The 20882-nt window shown below is 41.3% G+C and overlaps 3 protein-coding genes across 3 annotated transcripts; all 3 read left to right on the top strand.

The window, feature by feature from the left end:
• The first annotated feature begins 107 nt into the window (after nucleotides 1-107).
• Nucleotides 108-4010, top strand: LOC309482997 (trace amine-associated receptor 13c-like). The gene has a single exon (XM_082148633.1). The coding sequence runs from the start codon at nucleotides 1199-1201 to the stop codon at nucleotides 2261-2263; it is 1065 nt and encodes a 354-aa protein (XP_082004759.1). The 5' UTR covers nucleotides 108-1198; the 3' UTR covers nucleotides 2264-4010.
• A 624-nt stretch (nucleotides 4011-4634) lies between these two features.
• On the top strand, nucleotides 4635-5867 carry LOC309483017 (trace amine-associated receptor 13c-like). Its single transcript, XM_082148653.1, has one exon. It carries the CDS (start codon nucleotides 4741-4743, stop codon nucleotides 5722-5724), a length of 984 nt encoding a protein of 327 aa, XP_082004779.1. The 5' UTR covers nucleotides 4635-4740; the 3' UTR covers nucleotides 5725-5867.
• Nucleotides 5868-17713: 11846 nt separating this feature from the next.
• On the top strand, nucleotides 17714-19317 carry LOC309482999 (trace amine-associated receptor 13c-like). Its single transcript, XM_082148635.1, has one exon. It carries the CDS (start codon nucleotides 18145-18147, stop codon nucleotides 19195-19197), a length of 1053 nt encoding a protein of 350 aa, XP_082004761.1. The 5' UTR covers nucleotides 17714-18144; the 3' UTR covers nucleotides 19198-19317.
• The last annotated feature ends 1565 nt before the right edge of the window (nucleotides 19318-20882 follow it).

Raw genomic sequence — 20882 nt, 5'->3', positions numbered from 1 at the left:
TAAAAAGAGTATAAAGGGTTGAACAGGTAGTCACTAATGCAAGCTAAATCAGGTTTACCCAGTTGAAATATTGTGAAAGGAAATAACCACTAGATGGAGATATTATCAAATGTGGAGTTGCATATTCAGCTCAGCTCTAATGGCAGACGGTTCACCTTTGACCTGCTCACACACAGGGTTGCTTTCCATAACTTACTAAAATGAGTAACAAATGCAAAATGCTTGCTAAAGAGCTGCCTAATTAATTTATTGTCTCTTTTTTTGTCATTTGTCATGTATCTCCGATATATATATAAAATAAAATAAAAACCAAAAGCTGAAATATTTATGTGGAGATAAATGATGGCAAATACAAGTTTATATGTGGTTAATCCAGAGGTGTATTTCTTTTAATTCTGAAATTAATAAAACTCAATTTGGGGTCTGAGTAAATGCTGTCTGAGTTAAGTAGGCTATAGATTAATATTCAAAAAGAGACCATTCATGGCCATAACATTAACACAAACTTATTATTACACAGCTCTGTGGAATAACTGTATATATTTGCATCACTTTCATGTCTTTTACATCACTCTGGTCTCTCTCTCTCCTCAAATTCTCCCAGATGGCTTTGGATGAAAGTGCCACATTACATAAATATAAGTTTGGTGACTTAAGTTTGACAAAGATCCGATTAAAACTAAAAAATGTGGAAACTGCATTGTGGAAAGTTGTTTTTTGTTTTAAAAGTGAGAAACACTTGTGCATTGAGTTTTAAATAATGAAAAAAGTTACAGTGATTATTATGTATAAAAATCAGCAGAACATTATTGTCTCAGAACATCCATCAAACTGGGAACAACGCAAACCCTTTACACTGAGCATCGACTGAGACTGATTCTGCTGGAAATACCAAGATTTGATGTCTCTCCAAAGTACTTCACATGAATCTCACAGCAGTGAACCACACTGATGGCTGTCAGGAATATTCCTGTCCAGAGAGATCGGTAGATATCTAATCAGTTGATCTCCCAGCTGTATGTTCTTCTCCCTTGATGCTGTTGGTCTTGGAAAGAGTCAACATGTCAAGTGTATAAAAGACTAGAACGTCTTTATTGTGGAGCCTCCAGGAGTGACTGTGTTTCGGTGAGGAGCAGTTCAGAGCTGCTGGAGAGACAAATAACATCTTTAGATATCTTTATCTGTGGTTACTCATGTCATGTGGTTATATGAAGGAAGTCAGAGGGGAACAACACTATGTTTAGATGATTCTTCCATGCACTTCAGAATGAATCTTACAGCAGTGAACCAAACTGATGATTGTCAGGAATATTCCTGTCCAGAGAGATCTGTTTCTTTCTCTGTCTATGTGATTCTGTATGTGTCCGCAGCAGCTGTGTCTCTTCTGACCGTGTGTGGAAACCTGCTGGTCATCATCTCTGTTAGTCACTTCAAGCAGCTCCACACTCCTGCTAACATCCTCATCCTCTCTTTAGCTGCGTCTGATCTGCTGGTCGGAGTTTTTGTGATGCCGCTTCATTTGTCTTGGCTCATCGAGTCATGTTGGATTTCTGGACCAGTGATGTGCTCTGCTTTCAATTTTGTGACTTTTCAAGCAACAAGCGTGTCTGTTCACACTGTGGCTCTAATAGCAGTTGATCGGTTTTTGGCTTTACACTCTCCTTTTGTTTACTCAGAGAAAATCTCTCCTACTGTGATCTGCATAGCAACTTTATTCAGCTGGCTGTTTTCACTCCTTTATAACTTCACTCTGCTCTTCATTAATGGAAACTTCACTGTCATGTGTCCAGGAGAATGTCTTTATATTGTAGATGGGGTTTCATCCATCATTGATCTCCTGGTTGTGTTTCTTATGCCATGTACACTCATCATAATATTATACACTCATGTTTTTGTCATTGTTAGGAAACATGTGACTGCTATAAGAGCCCTTCAGGTTCACAACAGCAAAGAATCCTCTAAAAACAGAGTCAGTGACAAATCAGAGCGAAAAGCCGCATTCGCTCTCGGGATCCTGGTCTTTGTGTTTCTCCTGTGTTTACTGCCATATTATATTTTTTCTTTAACAAATTTCTTAAGAGATGACTCATTTTCTAATGATATCAACAGTGTTTTGATTCTCTTTTACCTTAATTCCTCTATCAATCCACTTATTTACGCTATGTTATACCCTTGGTTTAAGAAAAGTTTAAAAATAATTCTAACTCTTGAAGTATTTAACACAGACTCCTCTCTAATGAATGTGCTCTCCTTAAGCTCTTAATAAGGAATAATGTCAAACAAATGTCTCTGCTTTTAAGTTGTATATTTAGTTTTTCCTGATGTTCTTTTTTATCATTATTGTTAAAATAGTATTATATTATCTTATATTGTGATGAATAAAACCAGGCATGTTATTCAAGAAGCATGAGCTTATTATCTGCACTGTTTATCAAAAGTAAAATGTTTGAATGTTTGTTGATTGCTTTGTTGTTTGAGAAAATGTTTTAATACAGATGCTTAATTTTAGATTTACAATGTTCTTACCTACTTAGGCCATCCACTCTATTTCTTTTTAACATTTAACGTGTTTAGTAGTCTAATTATTATAATGAGTATCCAATGAATGTCCATTTATTGTGGGGATGGATGAGCGTTACTCTCATCCTCGTGGAACAGGTCTGATGAGATATCTATATGTCAAACTGTTTGGCTTTACAAAAAGCATACAAACAGTACAAATGCAAAGTTACTCTATATTGCCAAAAGTATTGGGACTCTCCTCCAAATCATTGAATTCAGGTGTTCCAATCACTTCCATGGTCACATGGCCAAGGTTGTATAAAATCAAGCACATACTAGGCATGCAGACTGCTTTACAAACATTTGTGAAAGAATGGTCGCTCTCAGGAGCTCAGTGAATTCAAGCGAGGTACCGTGATAGTCCATTCGTGATATTTCCTCACTACTAAATATTCCACGGTTAACTGTTAGTGGTATTATAACAAAGTAGAAGCAATTGGGAACAACAGCAACTCAGCCACGAAGTGGTAGGCCACGTAAAATCACAGTCAGCGCATGCTGAGGTTCGCAGAAGTCAGCAACTTTCTGCAGAGTCAATAGCTACACATCTCCAAAATTTGTGTGGCCTTCAGATTTGCTCAAGAACGGTGAGTAGAGAGCTTCATGGAATGAGTTTCCATGGCCGAGCAGCTGCACAAGCCTTACATTACCAAGTGCAATGCAAAGCGTGGGATGCAGTGTAAAGCATGCCGCCACTGGACTCTAGCGCAGTAGAGACGTGTTCTCTGGAGTGACGAATCACGCTTCTCTGTCTGGCAATCCGATGGACAAGTCTAGGTTTTGAGACTGCGAGTCAGGCCTTCTTGTCCAACATCAGTGCCTGACCTCACAAATGCGCTTCTAGAAGAATGGTAAAAAATTCTCATAAACGCACTCCTAAACCTTGTGGAAAGCCTTCCCAGAAGAGTTGAAGCTGTTATAGCTGCAAAGGGGGCATGAGACAACTCCATATTAAACCCTACGGATTAACAATGGGATGTCATTAAAGTTCATGTGCATGTAAAGGGAGACATCCCAAAACTTTTGGCAATATAGAGTATATTCGCATACAGAAATGCATAATTCTGCTATCTCTATGTCTTTCACCTCAAGGCTAAAACAGTCAAACATCTCCATTGTTGATAAGTTGTTCTTATTTACAAAGAGTATAGTGTGTTAAGCCTATAACTGCCGGCCCACGGGCCATTTGGATTTGGATCTACATTTAGATAGATTTAGTTTAGCTCTAGTTTCAGTTGAAGTCACCATTATGGTGATTCGTGTTTCCTTTAGTTGGGCTTTTGGACTTTATATTTAGTTTTTCTCTGCCAGCTGTAACAATGTCTTTGTATAACACTCTGCAATAGCAAAGAAAGCCAAAACAAAATGTGATCAGGTGATGTTGGCTGGTAACTATTGATGCTTGTGGCCCAGGTCTGGCAAACAGGAGCAGACTGCCATAGTGCCATTATTCCACGTATGTGGGCTGACTTATAATGCCGTGTCAGGTGTGGGGCAGATCTGGGCCGACACAATGTTGCTATAGTGAATGATTGTCTTATTTGAAGGCCACTTCAAGTTCTACCAGAAAGACTCGGGAGATAAATTGATATAACAAGCGAATATTTATTGACAGCCCAGCAAGCATAAATTGATAAAGTTCTTTGGCGTAGGCCCCGTCCTTAGCGTGCAATGTGAGGGTAGCGGAAGCTGCATATCCTGCCTGAAGATGAAGACAGGGGCGCAGCCAACCCCCTGGAGGGTAAACTATCCCTTTAAAAGTAGTTGAATATTATTTTTTTATTTTTTTTGCAAGCAACATTTGTTGTACATTGCAAATATTAGGTAGTTTTTTTCTTTTTTAAGTTTGCATTTGCTTCATATAAGCCCACATATGTCTTTGAATGAGTTCTATATTACAGCCTTCAGCTCTTTTCCTCTAGATGAACAAAATCAGTTGATCTCCCAGCTGTATGTTCTTCTCCCTTGATGCTGCCAGTCTTGGTAAGAGTCAACATGTCAAGTGTATAAAGGGCAGCAGAGATTGTACGTATTTATTATGGATCCTCCAGAAGTCAATGTAATCTGTTTCAGATGATGAGCAGTCCAAAACTGATGCATTTGAATCCATGAATCCTTGCATGAGAAAAGTCACAGGGAACATCACTATGTTTAAGTATTTCTTCCAAGTACTTTAGAATGAATCTTACAGCAGTGAACCAAACTGATGACTGTCAGGAATATTCCTGTCCAGAGAGATCTGTTTCTTTCTCTGTCTATGTGATTCTGTATGTGGCCGCAGCAGCTGTGGCTCTTCTGACCGTGTGTGGAAACCTGCTGGTCATCATCTCTGTTAGTCACTTCAAGCAGCTCCACACTCCTGCTAACATCCTCATCCTCTCTTTAGCTGCGTCTGATTTGCTGGTCGGAGTTTTTGTGATGCCACTTCACCTGTCTTGGCTCATCGAGTCATGTTGGATTTTTGGACCAGTGATGTGCTCGGTTTTACATTTTGTGACTTTTCAAGCAACAAGCGTGTCTGTTCACACTGTGGCTCTAATAGCAGTTGATCGGTTTCTGGCTTTACGTTCTCCTTTTTTTTACTCAGAGAAAATCTCACCCACTGTGATCTGCATAGCAACTTTATTCAGCTGGCTGTTTTCACTCCTTTATAACTTCACTATTCTCTTCATTAATGGAAACTTCACTTTCATGTGGCCCGGAGAATGTCTTTCTACTATTGATGGGGTTTCATCCCTCATTGATCTCCTGGTTGTGTTTCTTATGCCATGTACACTCATCATAATATTATACACTCATGTTTTTGTCGTTGTTAGGAAACATGTGACTGCTATAAGAGCCCTTCAGGTTCACAACGGCAAAGAATCCTCTAAAAACAGAGTCAGTGACAAATCAGAGCGAAAAGCTGCGAAACTGCTGGGGATTCTGGTCTTTGTGTTTCTCCTGTGTTTACTGCCATATTATATTTGTTCTTTAGTGATTCCATATGAACATGCTGACTTAATTTATGTCAGAGATATCACTGTAATATTTTTCTTACTGAACTCCACCATTAATCCCATCATTTACGCTTTATTCTATCCCTGGTTTCAGAAAAGCTTAAAATTAATTTTCTCATATAAAGTGTTTAATAAAGACTCCTCTTTGATGAATGTGCTGTAAGTCATTGAATGTAAGAGAGAATCAGACTTTTTCCTGTTGTCTATTTTTCAGATGTACTTCGCATATGTTAATGTCTTTTTATTCTCTTTTTTCAAATTAAACATGACAGTGAACACATCGTGTCAGTAAATTGTATAACAATGTAAGTGGGTGCAATAATAGTGCAATAATCTCACTTAATGAAATTAATAATTAGAATTATTGAATATGGTGCTTTATTTATAGCCTATGAATACAAAAGGGTTTTTCAAAGATAAAGTCTTCAAAGTTTTAACAAATATTATTATTTTTTGTTAGATGTGATGTTATAGTGTTTAAAGGTTGCAATCTTGAACATCTCAGTGATTTCAAGCCTCGCAAGGTTCAGTTCATTTCATTAACTCACATAACTGTTCAGATTTTTTAAATATTTCTTATTACAATCAATGCTTTTACGGGAGCCGAATCGTAGTCACAGAGTGCTTCTCAAACTGAAGGCTGAATCCTAGTGAATCTGTGTCGTTCTTCAGTCCAGTAATTTAGAGGCTTGTAGAGTCTTCCTCAGCAATAGATGCTAGAATGAGATGGTCTTGTAAGTGTGCATGGCCATGTCACACGTTCCCGCCCCCACAGAAAATACCATTAAAACTTAATTTTGCATTAAAACTCTTTATATTAACTGACTTTCTACTAATACAATAAAGTGAATGGCAATCGTCTGTGGTCTCCCATTGGCTTACATTATTGGCAGTTTAGTGTTAAGTGATTAATTTACACCAAAACAAAAGATTACATGTATGCCTTCATCTCTGAAAACATTATTTTTGTCTTACATTTCAAAATGAATTCAGACAAGTTCAGTGCCGACTCGTTTTCCATCAGTTCTTATTCGTGAATTGGAATGTGTGCAAAGAATTGTGGATGATTTAACACTTGATGCATCCTTCAAAATGCTGAATGAAGGACTTGAATCAAAGGCTGCCTTCTAAGGATCCTTAAAATTGAGGCGGCCTTCAAAGGCGCTTGATGACATGGCAGCTGAGATAGGCAGCTTTATGTGTCATGTCTCCGGTCTGATTCGCCTGTTTTCTTGTCCTTATGTTCATTGTCTGTGTAGTTTGTTGTCTCGGAGCACATGGCTTTGTTTTGACAGTTCGCCATGTGCTCTGCTGTCATTGTGGTGTGGTTTGTTTCCCCACCCTCTCGTTCATCATCACTGCTCAGTCCCTGCACCTGTTATTGATTACCTTTCTTGTTAATTACCCAATTTATTCTCCTCGTGTCTTCTGTCACGTCAGATCGTTGTGTTTGCTTCCCCGCTACACTTCGACCCAGCCTGTTAATATTTAACTCCAGTTGTGTCTTGTGCAGTCCTGTTTTGAGGCTTGTTTTGTTTTCTTTTGTGCATCTTCCTCTGTCGATCTCTCTAGGCCTTCTCTCTGCTGCCGGCTGGTAGACTTGTAGTCAAGACCGCCTAAACCGAGACCAAGACACTACCAAGACCAGAGGGTATCGAGACCAAGACAAGACCAAGACCAAGACCAAGACAGACCAAGACAGACCAAGTCAAGACCAAGACCAAGTCGAGACCAAGACCGAGACCAAGTCGAGACCGGAGGGAAAAAAAAACAGACTAGTGTTGAAGCTAAGCAATAACTTGTATGAATTCAAGAACAGCAGCATACTAGGGTTCAGCCGCAGTTTACATTCAATACATATTAGACGGTATTACTTCAGCTACACAGGCAGAACAATACAGAGACAGACCATGTCATGTGTGTGACTGAGCTCACTGTAAATGTTTTTGCAGACTGGGTGAGATCAACTATGTGTAGCAATTGCATGACGGCTGTTACTGCACTATTAGAGGATTGAGACTCCCTTAACTTTTGTGTACTGTTGAGGACTGACATAACTGGTACTGATTGGTTCATCTGACAAAACATCAAACATCTCCAACACCATCTTGCTCCTCCAACAACTGTCTAAAGAATGAGAAATATGTAACCAATTGAAATTATAATAAATGTGTAGATGAAATCGTAACATCAAATTAAAGATACACAATTATAAACTTGGATTAGGCCTAATGTTTAGTCAACACAACAGAGATATGCATATGATATTTAAAAGACCATTTATTTAGTCTAACACTATCTTAAATACAATACTGTAATCAAACAACACACACACACACACACAGATATCAAAGACACAAATTCATCTAAACAAATGCAAAATACAAATACTAAATATTAATACATCAAAAACTGTACATCAAATTGTACATTAATAAGAATAAGAGCTTATAAGATTCTGATATCTTGATACCTATATAGCCATGTCAACTACACATAGGCAATTATACATATACCAAACAATTACATTATAAATATCAGAACCAGTGTAGATATTAAAAACAGTGACAACCTGTAACGGTCACCAGCTGGAGTGCCCTTGAGAGCCACCAGAGGGCACTCCACATCAGACACTCACGTTCACTCTCAGACTACATTTCCCATACTCACTGCCCGGACTCATCATCTCTGATCACTCATCACAGTCACCTGTACCTCATTATCACTGACTACATTCACCTGTGTCCCATCACCCTGTTAGTCTCAGTCTATTTATACCATGTTCATTCATTCACTCACTGCGAAGTCTTGTTTTAGTGTTACACTGCATTTCTGAGCTCTCTTGGTTTTCTTGTCTCTTGGTTTTTTTTGGATATCTTGCCCTGTTCCCTGGATTACTCTCTTGCCTCTGGTCCCTGCCTGTTTTGTTTCTTTCTTTGTTTGGACTGCCTATCTGTGTATGACCCTTGCCTGTACATTGGATTACGCCTCTGGATTGCCCTCAAATAAAGCTGCATTTGGATCTAAACCTTCGTGTCTCGGAGCAGTTCGTAACACAACCAGTGTGGATTAACTGAGAAGAACAAATTGTTCTATGGTTAGGGAACCAAGAGACCAGTGTGAAGTGATTATAACACACTGTCAATGAAATCAAGCCTGTTGTTCAGTGGGGCAAGAACAATAGAACACAGACAGACTAGAATGAAAGGCATACTATATCATGTGCGCAGAACCAGTGTGGATTAGCTGAGAAGAACAAATTGTTCTATGGTTAGGGAACCAGTGTGAATTTTCTTGAGGGGATCTGAGTCCATTCACTGGAAAGGCTCCAGGTCTAAAGGAAGCAAGATAGAGTCCAGAGAGTAGGGCTATGGGATGGCTAATTGAAGACACGCCCCGCTCACGCACCTGTGTGTGCTTTAAAACAGTGGTTGATTACACTTCAGGAAAATAAAAAATTGCAACATCTTATGGCCTAGCCTTGCACGGTGGGGTCTCATTAGAATGCCTCCTCTACTAAAAACTCTCTCAACTGGGGCAGAAGAGGCAGGAACAGAGAGAACTTTCAAGGCAACATTGTGTAGATTGGGGAAACGCTCTTTGTTTTTGGACCAAAAGGTCAGTGCATCACAGTCAGTCATTTATGCTGTCTAGGTACTTGCTTATTTGTGCATTAATGCTCTAGTTCTGGGTTGTGCTACATTGCAACTTAAAAGCCTTGTAGCGTGAAAGAAGACGCTGATGTTTCAGGGGCGGCGGTGAGTCACTATGCGATTCTTCTGTGTCTTCTGCTATCGGTGCTGCAGTTGCATCTCTGTCTACCTCTGTGCTCAAAAGGTCTGGAAAAAGGTGCACACACACACACACACACACAAAAGACAGGATTAGACAGGATGCTGCTAGTGACAATATAAAAACAATGACCGTAATAATAGCAACATCAACAATAATAATAATAATAAAAATATACTGTAGCCACCTGTTAATGATTTTTTAAGGTCATCTCTGAACCTCTTCAGTGCTGGACCGGTTTCACCATTTTGGACATCTAAATCTACCCAACACAATCCAAACTTGGGGTCAAGCATGGCGGCAAGAAAGTAGATGCGATGGTTAAATGGTTGCTCCGGATCTCCCTCGTCCATGCTGATCCTTCTGAAAATTCCTGAGAACCTCTTCTCTAAAGACTTTTTCATTGCTCTGACTATTGTCACAATCTGCGGCAGGTGCAATTCCATCTTGATGAGATGCGTCCGTAAGTCCAGAACGGTGGGGACCACCATGCTGATGGTAACTACAGTGTCTCCTTCCGTGAGGTCTGTTGCCTCAGAAAATGGCTCAAGCAAAGCACAAAGGTCGTTCAGCTGAGCCCATTCTCGGGTTGAAAACACAAAATTTTCGGTGTCACTGCACATTTCTGTGATGCCCCGGTGGTCAAGTGTGGTGAGAGCCTTTAACTGCTTGTAGGTGCTATTCCAGCGGGTGTTGTTTGCAGCTGGGATAGACTTATTCGAGCCAAAGTGGGCCTCAAACGTGTCCCTATGCTTGCTACTGCTGTGCAGCAGAGTTGTGAATTTGCTGGCCATGGCAATGGCTCTAGCTATTACCTTTACCTCTTTCATCCCGTCATTGATGACGAGTTGCAGCGAGTGGGCGAAGCAAGAAAGACGTTCACCCGATGATGACCATGGCTCTACATCTTCTGCATCCTCCCACATCGTTTCATCATCGAGGTCATCGCTGCTGTCACCTTCAGGCTGCTCTACTTCTGGCATCCTCACTTTAAAGGCCCGCTTCATATTGGACGCGTTATCCGTCAGAATGTAGCTTATTTTATGGCCAACGCCATAGGCTACTCCTCAACAATGTTGTCAAATGCTGAGGCGATTCGTTCCCCACAGTGCTTCCCTGTGAAACGCCTACAGTCTAGAAAAAATTATTTTAAACTGTAAGAGTCCTTGTCCTTGCAGGCAACATGAGCGGTAACTCCCAGGAAGGACCGAAGCCTCCGGTCAGACCAGAGGTCTGTTGTTATTGCAACATTTGACTGGACTTCCAGGGCTTTAATTATGTCGCCCTTAATTTTAGTGACAAGGTGAGGTATCCACTTCTCTGTCAAGCTGGTCCTAGACACGGGAGTGTATTTGCTATCCAGGACATTCAGGAAGCGTCTAAAATTTGGATTTTCAACGACAGACAGGGGGAGAGAGCATCCAACCACAAGGTCCTGGAGGATGGACTGGGTGATGGCCTGTTGCCTGGCTGAATTTGGGGAATATAAGTGGACCCTTTGAGCAAACGATGATATTTGAGGCTGTGTGGGGTCGGCTATTGTCATTGATGCTGCAGATCCTGCTTTGTACTCCAAGTACCTACAAAATAGGCGAAAATGAATCTGTAAGACATCTGTTTCTATTTAACCACAACAAACTACTGTATCTTACAAGTACAGTGACATTACATCTATGTGTACAGTCTAAACATCTGGGCCCGTATTCATAAAGATTCTAAGAATCCTCTAAGAAAACTCTTAATTTAGCTTAAAAACTTTTACGCAGGAGTCTTAGCTTAAAAGCGATTCGGGACCGATCTGAGTGCAACTCTGAGTAAGGAAAAGACCAAAACTTTCATCTTAGTAAGGAGGTGGGGTTGACCCCTTTGCTATGTATGACACAATCTTTTGAAGACTGTGATTGGTTGGTGGTCCAAGAAGGAAAAAAAAAGTGATTTTAAGTATAGGGTCTATTCTAAGCCTTCACTTTGAAATTACATGCGTAATTTTTCCTATTTGACCATTCTCACACACACACACACACACACACACACACACACACATTATATATGTGTATAAATCCTTTTTTTTTTTTTTTTTTTGACTAAGAGTAATTCACGAAGTATTTTAGCCCTAAAAGTAGCACCTAAGCCTGGGACAGCTTAAAAGAAGTCGAGAGGACTCCTAACTCACTAAGACCTACATTTTTAAAAACGAAATTATAGGCTGACGTGCAGGATCCGAAAGTTGGTCGTTTTGTCGCTATGGTTACACACACACACCGATTTGGCGGTGCGCTCAAAGTCATCTGTCAGTTGTGCAGTTACCCAAAATCTCCTGAATGAACGGTCTCCAAATGAATCCATTCTGCACCTTTTAAATACATAATTACATTTTTAAAAACGAAATTATAGGATTACGTGCAGGATCCGAAAGTTGGTCGTTTTGTCGCTATGGTTACACACACACACACACACACACACACACACACCGTTGGCGGTGCGCTCAAAGTCATCTGTCAGTTTTGCAGTTACCCAAAATCTCCTGAATGAAGTTAAAACCCATCATGTCACTGTTATGTGTTTTTTAAACTATACGAAAAAAAAAAACTATACGAGTGTGGATTAGAACCCAGTACCTTTGACATGGTTGGCGAAAGTTCTACCACTGGACCATTAAGATAGGGGAGAGTGGGGTACAACCTAACGCTTTTTGACTTTCTCAGTTTGTGTAAATCTACTTATAGTTCAGAGTATTTATTTTTTCCCACATTAATTTCCCACATGTCTAGTACAATTATGTGGTTTTGTTTTATTAATACAGTATATACTTTTTTCTTGACATAGCCTACCCCGAAGGAATGGAAGTGAAATGTGACAACATGCCCCATAGGTGGGGTACATTGTAACATGTGTGGGGCACATTGTAACATAACATATATGACAGCTTAAAATGTTATCTGATCTAATAAAAAATATATACAAAACAAACTAAAATATTTTCTAAATAAAATACAATTAAAAAACTTTTTCATATAAAATAATGGCAATTTTTAATGATTAAATATAAACAAATTTTTGAGTTTTGACTACGAACACATGGAAACACAGCTATACAACCTAGTTCAAAACAAATAAATAATTAGTCATTTCTGAACATTGACTCTCAGTCTTTATTCACCTTTTTCTCACGTTTTCCCAATAAAATTAATAAAAGTATAGAATATAATAGCATATTTCTAATAGGGGCACATTGTAACGCAGTGTTACAACATGCCCCCACCTGCACAACGGGGGTTTAAACCCTGCTAGTGTCTTCTGCTAGTTAGCGAAGCATTAAATAACTATCTCAACTGTTAAATAACATCTTGGAGATGAAAATAATATCAGATTTGTCTTATTTTAAATAAACACAAAAAATAGAGATGAAAAATTAACTTAAGTAAGAAATTTACTTTTGCTATGGTTTAATAAATGTCTATGGATATCTTCCAAAAAAAATTAATAATTTTGGCGGAATTTTTTTTTCTGTATAGTGTTGATATGGCAACTAGTAAATACACAAAGTTTCATCATCCAAGCATGTGCGGAAGTATTTAAAACAAGCGTGTTACAACTAGCCCCGCGTTAGGTTATGCCCTGCGCTCCCCTATACATAGTTCAAATAGGCGAAACGAGTCACACGAAAATTAAAAATTTCCCTCGAACCCCCCTAGCATTTTCTGTCCTCCCCAGGTTCAAAACTGCTCCTACGCCCCTGGCCAAAGTAACGTTAGTAAAATGTAAAATGTTGATTTAAGTAGTGCTAGCCGCCGGTAGCCACTGATAGAGCTAACTACCTGTACTTAGCATGTAACGTTAGTTACACTCTTCACCAGGTTAGTTACGTCCTTAGAGAGGCTTGCAAAAAATATGTCCCTAAATAATACAGAACGTGTGAGAACACACGATAAACAACAATAATTCAGTGGATACATGATCTGTTTGGTCATGGGAAGTTGGAAAGGTTTTACCTCAAAGAGTTTGAAAATGGGTAGATAGCTTACCTTTCTCTGTGTTTACGCTCCAGGTGTCTGGTGAACGTTGAGGTGGTCCCGGCTGTCTCTGTCAAGCAGACTTGCAGAACTCGTTGTGTTCTACGAAAGCAAATTTTATGTCCAAGGAATTTGCTGACATACTACTGACTGACTACTACTATAGCCTAGATGCTGGATCTGTGCTCTTTACGCTCTACGCTACACTCACTCACTGAGGCATAATGTTAAATGGATGGATGAGCGCCAACGGCTGTGTCACAAAAAAAATACATGCATGTGATTGGTTGCATTTGAAGGGCGCGAAATAATAATGTTGCATTATCGAACGTTGTGTCGTCGTGGATATTGTAGTAATGTATTGCTAAATCCCCTGACCACTATGTCGGTCTGAGACAGCGAGACCTAGACAAGACCGAGAGGTCCGAGACCAAGACAAGACCAAGACCAAAGACCGTCAAGGCCGTGACAAGACCGAGACCACGTAAAAGTGGTCTCGAGACATACATCACTACCGGCTGGGTTTCAGCTCACTGGTCCCGTCTTCCCGCTTCAGTCTCTTGCCTCTCATCAGCATGTGATCTTGCAACACGCCCCTCTCCCTCTGCCTGACGCCCTGCTGTTCTCCCGGTGCCTGAGCTTTGCGCTCTGCTTCACCATTTAAGGAGATGGACTTCCAGCGTTCTTTGGATCGGTTTGCCTGTTGTCTTTTGCTGGATTTAGTCAGGTCAGATACATTTTCTGCTCAACCCCCCCTCCTCACCACAAACCAGAGCCCCATGCCAACAACCCCCCACCATACGACGGTGATCCTAATTCCTGCCGGGCATTTCTCAATGTTCCTTGGTGTTTGCTCTCCAGCCTCGTCGTCAGCAATTTCCTCTACCTGACCCTAAGCCCATGTAGTTATGCCATCTTCATCTCACGCCCCAGGAGAGACAACAACGCCTCACCTGAGGCCTGTGCTTGCACTGTGGGAAGCCTGGAAGCCATTAAGTGTCCTTTAAAAGCCAAGGCCAGTAGAGGAGGATCCTGGTGGGCGCTTCTCCCTGTGTTAATTACCCTTCTTCTTGCAACCTGTTACCGGTCACAATCCATTTGAGGGCTCTTCTAATTCCCGAATCTGACCGGGATCCCGGTGGAGTACTAAAATCTGTTCAGCAAGTCCTCCTCACCAGCCGTATGACTGCGCCATTGACCTCCTCCCAGGCAATTCTCCGCCCAAGGGTTGTCTTTATTCCCTGTCTGGTCCAGAAAGAGAGGCTATGGACAAGTATTTTCATTATTCCCTCAATGCCGGTCTTATCCGTCCCTCTTCATCGCCTACTGGTGCGGGGCTCTTCTTTATCAAGACGCGGTCCTGTCTCAGCGGTCCCCTAAGGATGGGAGGGTTTATCCCTGTTCCTGCTTCTTCCATAGACTGAGCCCAGCAGACCATTACTACGACATTGGTAGCAAGGAGCTGTTGGCAGTCAGTTTGGCTTTGAAGGAGTGGCGCCACTGGTTGGAGGGGTCGGCACAACCCTTTTTAGTTTGGACTGACCATAAAAACCTTGAATATATTTGCTCGGCCAAAAGGTTAAATTCTCGTCAGGCCCACTAGGCACTCTTTTTTTGGCTGGTTTAGCTTCACAGTTTTGTACCGACCACGATCTAAGAATGTCAAACCCAAAACCCTCTCTCGGCTGTTCGGGGCCCCCGAATGTGAAACACTGACCGAGACTATCCTCCCTAGAGGAGTGGTGGTGGGGTCCATTTCCTGGGGCATCGAGTGGAGAAGGCCCGTCATCAGCAGGGGGTGCCAAGGGAGTTACCTGCCTGTCGACTCTTTGTGCCAGCAGTACTGCGCCTTGAAGTCCTACAGTGGGGACACACATCTGTCACCCAGGAATTCGGAGATCATTGGCTGCCATCCGCCAGCGGTTTTGGTGACCCTCCATGGGCCCGGTGGTCAGGCAGTTTGTGTTGGCTTGCTATACTTGTGTCCTAGGACAAGACTTTGAACCACCCACCGGTTGGTCTGCTCCAGCCCTTACCCATTCCCTCTCATCCTTGGTCACATTTGGGCCTTGATTTTGTCACTGGCGTTCCACCCTCAAGAGGTAAAACTGTGATTCTGACAGTGGTGGACCGCTTCTCTAAGGCAGCCCATTTCATTCCTTTGTCCAAGCTTCCCTCAGCCAAGGAAACAGCTCAGGTGGTGGTCGTCCACGTTTTCCGGATTCATGGCCACCCGGTTGATGTGGCCTTCGACAGGGGACCTCAGTTTGTTTCACGGTTTTGGAAGGTGTTCTGCCGACAGATTGGGGCCTCTACAAGTCTGTCCTCAGGGTTCCATCCCCAGACCAACAGGCAGTGTGAGCAAACCAACCAGAATCTCAAAAGAGCCCTCCACTGCTTGGCCTCCCAGAATCCTAGTTGTTGGTGTCAACAGTTGACATGGGTGGAAAACGCCCAAAATTCCCTGCTGGTAGCACTAATGTTCACAATGGTTTGTCACCATTTCAATGTTCTGTTGGTTACCAAACTCCTCTGTTTCCTTCACAGGAATCCAATGCTGCAGGTTTGCCTTAGCCTTCATCCAGCGCTGTTGTCGCACCTGGAGGAAGGCTGAGAAGGTCCTGGTCCTGGCCCAGACCTCTAGACAAACCAAAGCAGCAGCCGATCGCCTTCAGACTCCTTCCCCTCGTTATGTGTGTGGTTAGAAGTCATGTTTATCCACCAAGGACCTACCTCTCAGGGTGGCCTCCCGAAAGTTTGGCCCCATGTTCATTGGTCCATACTGCATCACTAAGGTCCCGAGTCCAGTGGCGGTTCGTCTCAAGCTTCCTCTTACTCTTGGTCGAGTTCAACCTTTTTTTCATGTTAACAGGGTCAAACATGTGTTTTGCTCTTCCCTAAACCCTGTTGTCTCTACTCCTGCCCCCAACTCCCCCTCGTCTAGTGGATGGCGCTCCTGTGTACACTGTCAGGAAGTTACTAGATGCCAGACGTTGTGGTAGGGGTTTCCAGTATCTCGTGGACTGGGAGGGATACAGCCCGGAGGAGAGTAGCTGAGTTCCAGCTTGGGACATCTTGGATCAGGCACTGATCGAGGACTTCAGTCGGCGACGAGGTGAGCCCCTCCCCGGGTTGCCAGGTGGCGTCCCTAAGGGGGGGTACTGTCATGTCTCCGGTCTGATTCACCTGTTTTCATGTCCTTATGTTCGTTGTCACATGGCTTTGTTTTGACAGTTCGCCATGTGCTCGGCTGTCATTGTGGTGTGAGCAAGCAAATAGAATCTAATCAAATATTTAATTATGACAATAGTAATTTCTCGATAGAAATTACATCAAAAGTGGAAAGCATTGGTTTAAAAATTTACATTTACACAAAAACTGACAACCAACTGCAAATGTCAGACGCCATCTTTATTTTTCATCTTAACTGTCACAGAATGGAAAGCACAAGATTGTGGGATATCAGAGGTAACGAGGAATACATCTATGCTGTCTTCAAAAATCGATCAGATAAATGTATCTCAGGAGACAGAAAGTGAATCTAACATTGGATTCGGATGTGCCTAGATGCCTTCCTACCTTGGAATGCGTCCTCCGAAGGCAGCATTTGTAAGCTTTTTGAAGCAGCCACAGCCTTCCGTTTGAGAAGCACCCATTAAGTCTATGTTTGCGCATCAAATGGCAGCATTCACTAATTCACAAATTCACTTTGTGATTTGCGTATTTATGTGCACAGAGAAAGTTATCGCGCAAAGCTTTCGCCTGATTGGTGAGTAGGCACATGAATTTGATCTAATATCTTAGTTAATGTTAATTAAGAAGGGCGCTGACCCGAAGACTTTAATAAAACACATTCAAACCATGTTCATATAAGGGCCTTCCATACAATCTCACATATGTCTACTGCTCGCTCACGCTTTGCTCTTCCGCACGCGAAACGTCGTCTGAGAAAAGGTTTCTTTTCTTTTTCAGCAAGTTCTTCAAATTCAACTGTTCGTCGTTCTTACAACCCCTTAAAAATATCATTAAAAAAATGTATATATCGCTAGATGTATATACGGCCATACAGGCTGTATTTTTGTCATGTTTTTATTTATTTTTATTGTTACTCATAAATAATGAATACTTTTGCAGAATCACTTAGCTGTATCAGTTCTATAATCATTACACCTAGATTTTTTCAACAATAAGCTTAATGAATTACTTCTCCAAAAATAATCATGTTACCGTCAGGGCAGGTAGGCTATTACGCACTATTTATGAAGTGACCATAAAAGATGTTTAATAAAGTAGCTGTGTTCATGTGAACACAATCCAGACACATTACATCTGCCATGAATGTCGTATCTTACTCTATATACTCATGCTGCTTCTCTGCCATTTATGAATCTTCTCGTGTGGCCTCATGTAATAGCAAAGCGTAGTTAAGATACTTTTCGCATACTATATAAAAGGAAAGAAGGCATATTTGAACACGGCGATACATCAGGATTTAAAGATTAGAAGTTTTTAATTTTATACATTGAAAGCCTGAATAAGCCCGTCTATGTTTTTGTATCAAACTTTTCTAAATCAGTTCATCTCCCAGCTTTATGTTCTTCTCCCTTGGTGGTGCTGATCCTGGAAAGAGTCAACATGTCAAGTGTATAAAAGGAAACATAGATTGTAGAATGTCTTTATTGTGGAGCCTCCAGGACTGACGGTGTTTCGGTGAGGAGCAGTTCAGAGCTGCTGGAGAGACAAATAGCGTCTTCAGAGATCTTTATCTGTGGTTACGCATGTGGCTATATGAAGGAAGTCAGAGGGGAACAACACTATGTTTAGATGTTTCTTCCATGCACTTCAGAATGAATCTTACAGCAGTGAACCAAACTGATGACTGTCAGGAATATTCCTGTCCAGAGAGATCTGTTTCTTTCTCTGTCTATCTGATTCTGTATGTGTCCGCAGCAGCTGTGTCTCTTCTGACCGTGTGTGGAAACCTGCTGGTCGTCATCTCTGTTAGTCACTTCAAGCAGCTCCACACTCCTGCTAACATCCTCATCCTCTCTTTAGCTGCGTCTGATCTGCTGGTCGGAGTTTTTGTGATGCCGTTTCATTTGATTTTGCTGATTGAGTCATGTTGGATTTCTGGACCAGTGATGTGCTCGTTTTTCAATTTTGTGGCTTTTCAAGCAACTACCGTGTCTGTTCACACTGTGGCTATAATTGCAGTTGATCGGTTTCTGGCTTTACATTCTCCTTTTTTTTACTCAGAGGATATCTATCCCACTGTGATCTACATAGCAACTTTATTTAACTGGCTGTTTTCAGTCCTTTATAACTTCACTCTGCTCTTCATTAATGGAAACTTTACTGTCATGTGTCCAGGAGAATGTGTTTATACTTTAGATGGGGGTTCATCCATCATTGATCTCCTGCTTGTGTTTGTTATGCCATGTACACTCATCATAATATTATACACTTATATTTTTGTCATTGTTAGGAAACATGTGACTGCTATAAGAGCCCTTCAGGTTCACAACAGCAAAGAATCCTCTAAAAACAGAGTCAGTGACAAATCAGAGCTAAAAGCTGCCATACTGCTGGGGATTCTGGTCTTTGTGTTTCTCCTGTGTTTACTGCCATATTATATTTGTTCATTAGTGGTTCCGTACAGTAATGCTGACTTAATTTATGTCAGAGATGTTGCTTCAATGTTTTTCTATCTGAACTCCACCATTAATCCCATAATGTACGCCTTATTTTACCCTTGGTTTCAGAAAAGCTTAAAATTAATTATCACACTGAAAGTGTTTAATGAAGACTCCTCTCTGATGAATGTGCAGTAAGTCATTGAATGTAAGACAAAATGTTTCCCCTGTTTTTTTCCTGTTTTTTTATATATATAGGCTACTTTGTCTAGGTTAATGTACAATATTTTGTTAAATTAAACATGAGTCTTGACTACAAAACAGCTATTGATCATTTCCTCAAATAATTCCTTCAAATCGCATTTGAAACCTCAGTTGCCGGCTGTGCATATGCCAATACAGACTGCATTTTATATTGTGTTATTTTTAAATGTTTACAAAGAAATAATGAATACTGTAAGAGCTATTGTATATATAAAAGTTTAGAATCTTTTCTGTTTAAAGTCCAGATTCTTTCTTGTTTAGTTTAGGCTATATACATTATAAGAATAAACATTTTCAATGTGTAGGCTATATAGTACAGTTTAAATAAAATAATATTCAAAATAAATAACGTCTTAAAACGTAATGGCCTGCATGTTATGTGAACACCTCAGTGATTTCAAATCACCACTTCACCGCTGGTGTCCTTCATCCCCTCTTCATCTCCAACACGCTGTAAGGATCTGTCCAGCATCTTCAGTTTACCAGCTGCACCCAGCCCAGCTCATTGGCTCCGCCAGTGTTTCCATCTTTGGTGGCTGCATCTTCGTCGGTCATCCTCCATCAAGTCATCTCCACCATGGCTCTCCCACCTGCGACTCCGCCCTGGGGCCTCGCCCTGGCTGGTCTCTGGACCAACATCAAGCTCCTCCTGCTCCGGGGCCCCTCTTGGCTCCTCCCACCCTCCACTCCCCCCTTGGACTTTTGTGTTCGACGCATGCAGGCGGGCAGGAGCAGAAAACGGAGACGTGAAGTCGGACACTTTCTGCTTCCCGTAGTGAACGCTCACGTGGTGTTTGTATACTTTACCAAAGCTGAAGTGAAATAAATGCAATATTTGACAAATACACAGACGTTTCAGATACTTTTCTATTGAATACTTTATGCATTACTTAATACAGCGTCTGTTTGTACAAGAATAAAGTTCAACATAAGCCTACTGTTATAAAAAACAGATTTGTGAACATTAGTGGAATTGAAGGTGTCGAATAAACACGTTGCCATGCGATGGATTCGGCCAATCGTGGATCAGCTGTGTCTACTTCAAGTCGGCAGGCGATTGATCTGCACAGCGCTGTATGAAGTCGAAAAAGTTTTGTTTTGCCCCTCTCCAGCTCCTTGTCCTCTTCCAGAGCCCCCTCCCTTCCTTCCTTCTCTGATGTACTCTTTACAGCGCAAGGCCACGCTTTCCGTTAGGGGGAGCTTCTGTTATAGCTATGTTCTGTTTCATTGTATTTCCACTGTGACCTAGTTTTCCGTGTGTTTGATTTAGTCATTATATTCACCTGTTGCCCATCAATTAGCTCATTAGTTCCTTTTGTTAGCTCCATGTATTTATACCGTGTATTCTCCGTCATTCCTTGCCCATTCTCGTTTAGGTTGTCATTATAGGTATTTATACGGATGCTCCTTCTTCTTCATGCGTTTATACACAACTGACGCCTCATACATTTACATACAAGCTGACCACTAACCGCAACATTCAGACGGCATCTTTATTTTTCAGCTCAACTGTCACAAGCTGTGTCTTATTTTGAAGGTTGTGTCCGACGGAGGTCTAATTTCTCGGCTGCATACGTCATATAGACTGCCTCATTTCAGTAAAGTAACCATTACCGAAG

This window comes from Leuciscus leuciscus (genome assembly GCF_965113295.1).
Source record: "Leuciscus leuciscus genome assembly, chromosome: 19".
Classification (NCBI taxonomy): Eukaryota; Metazoa; Chordata; class Actinopteri; order Cypriniformes; family Leuciscidae; genus Leuciscus; species Leuciscus leuciscus.
This window is presented reverse-complemented; position numbering and strand designations above follow the sequence as displayed.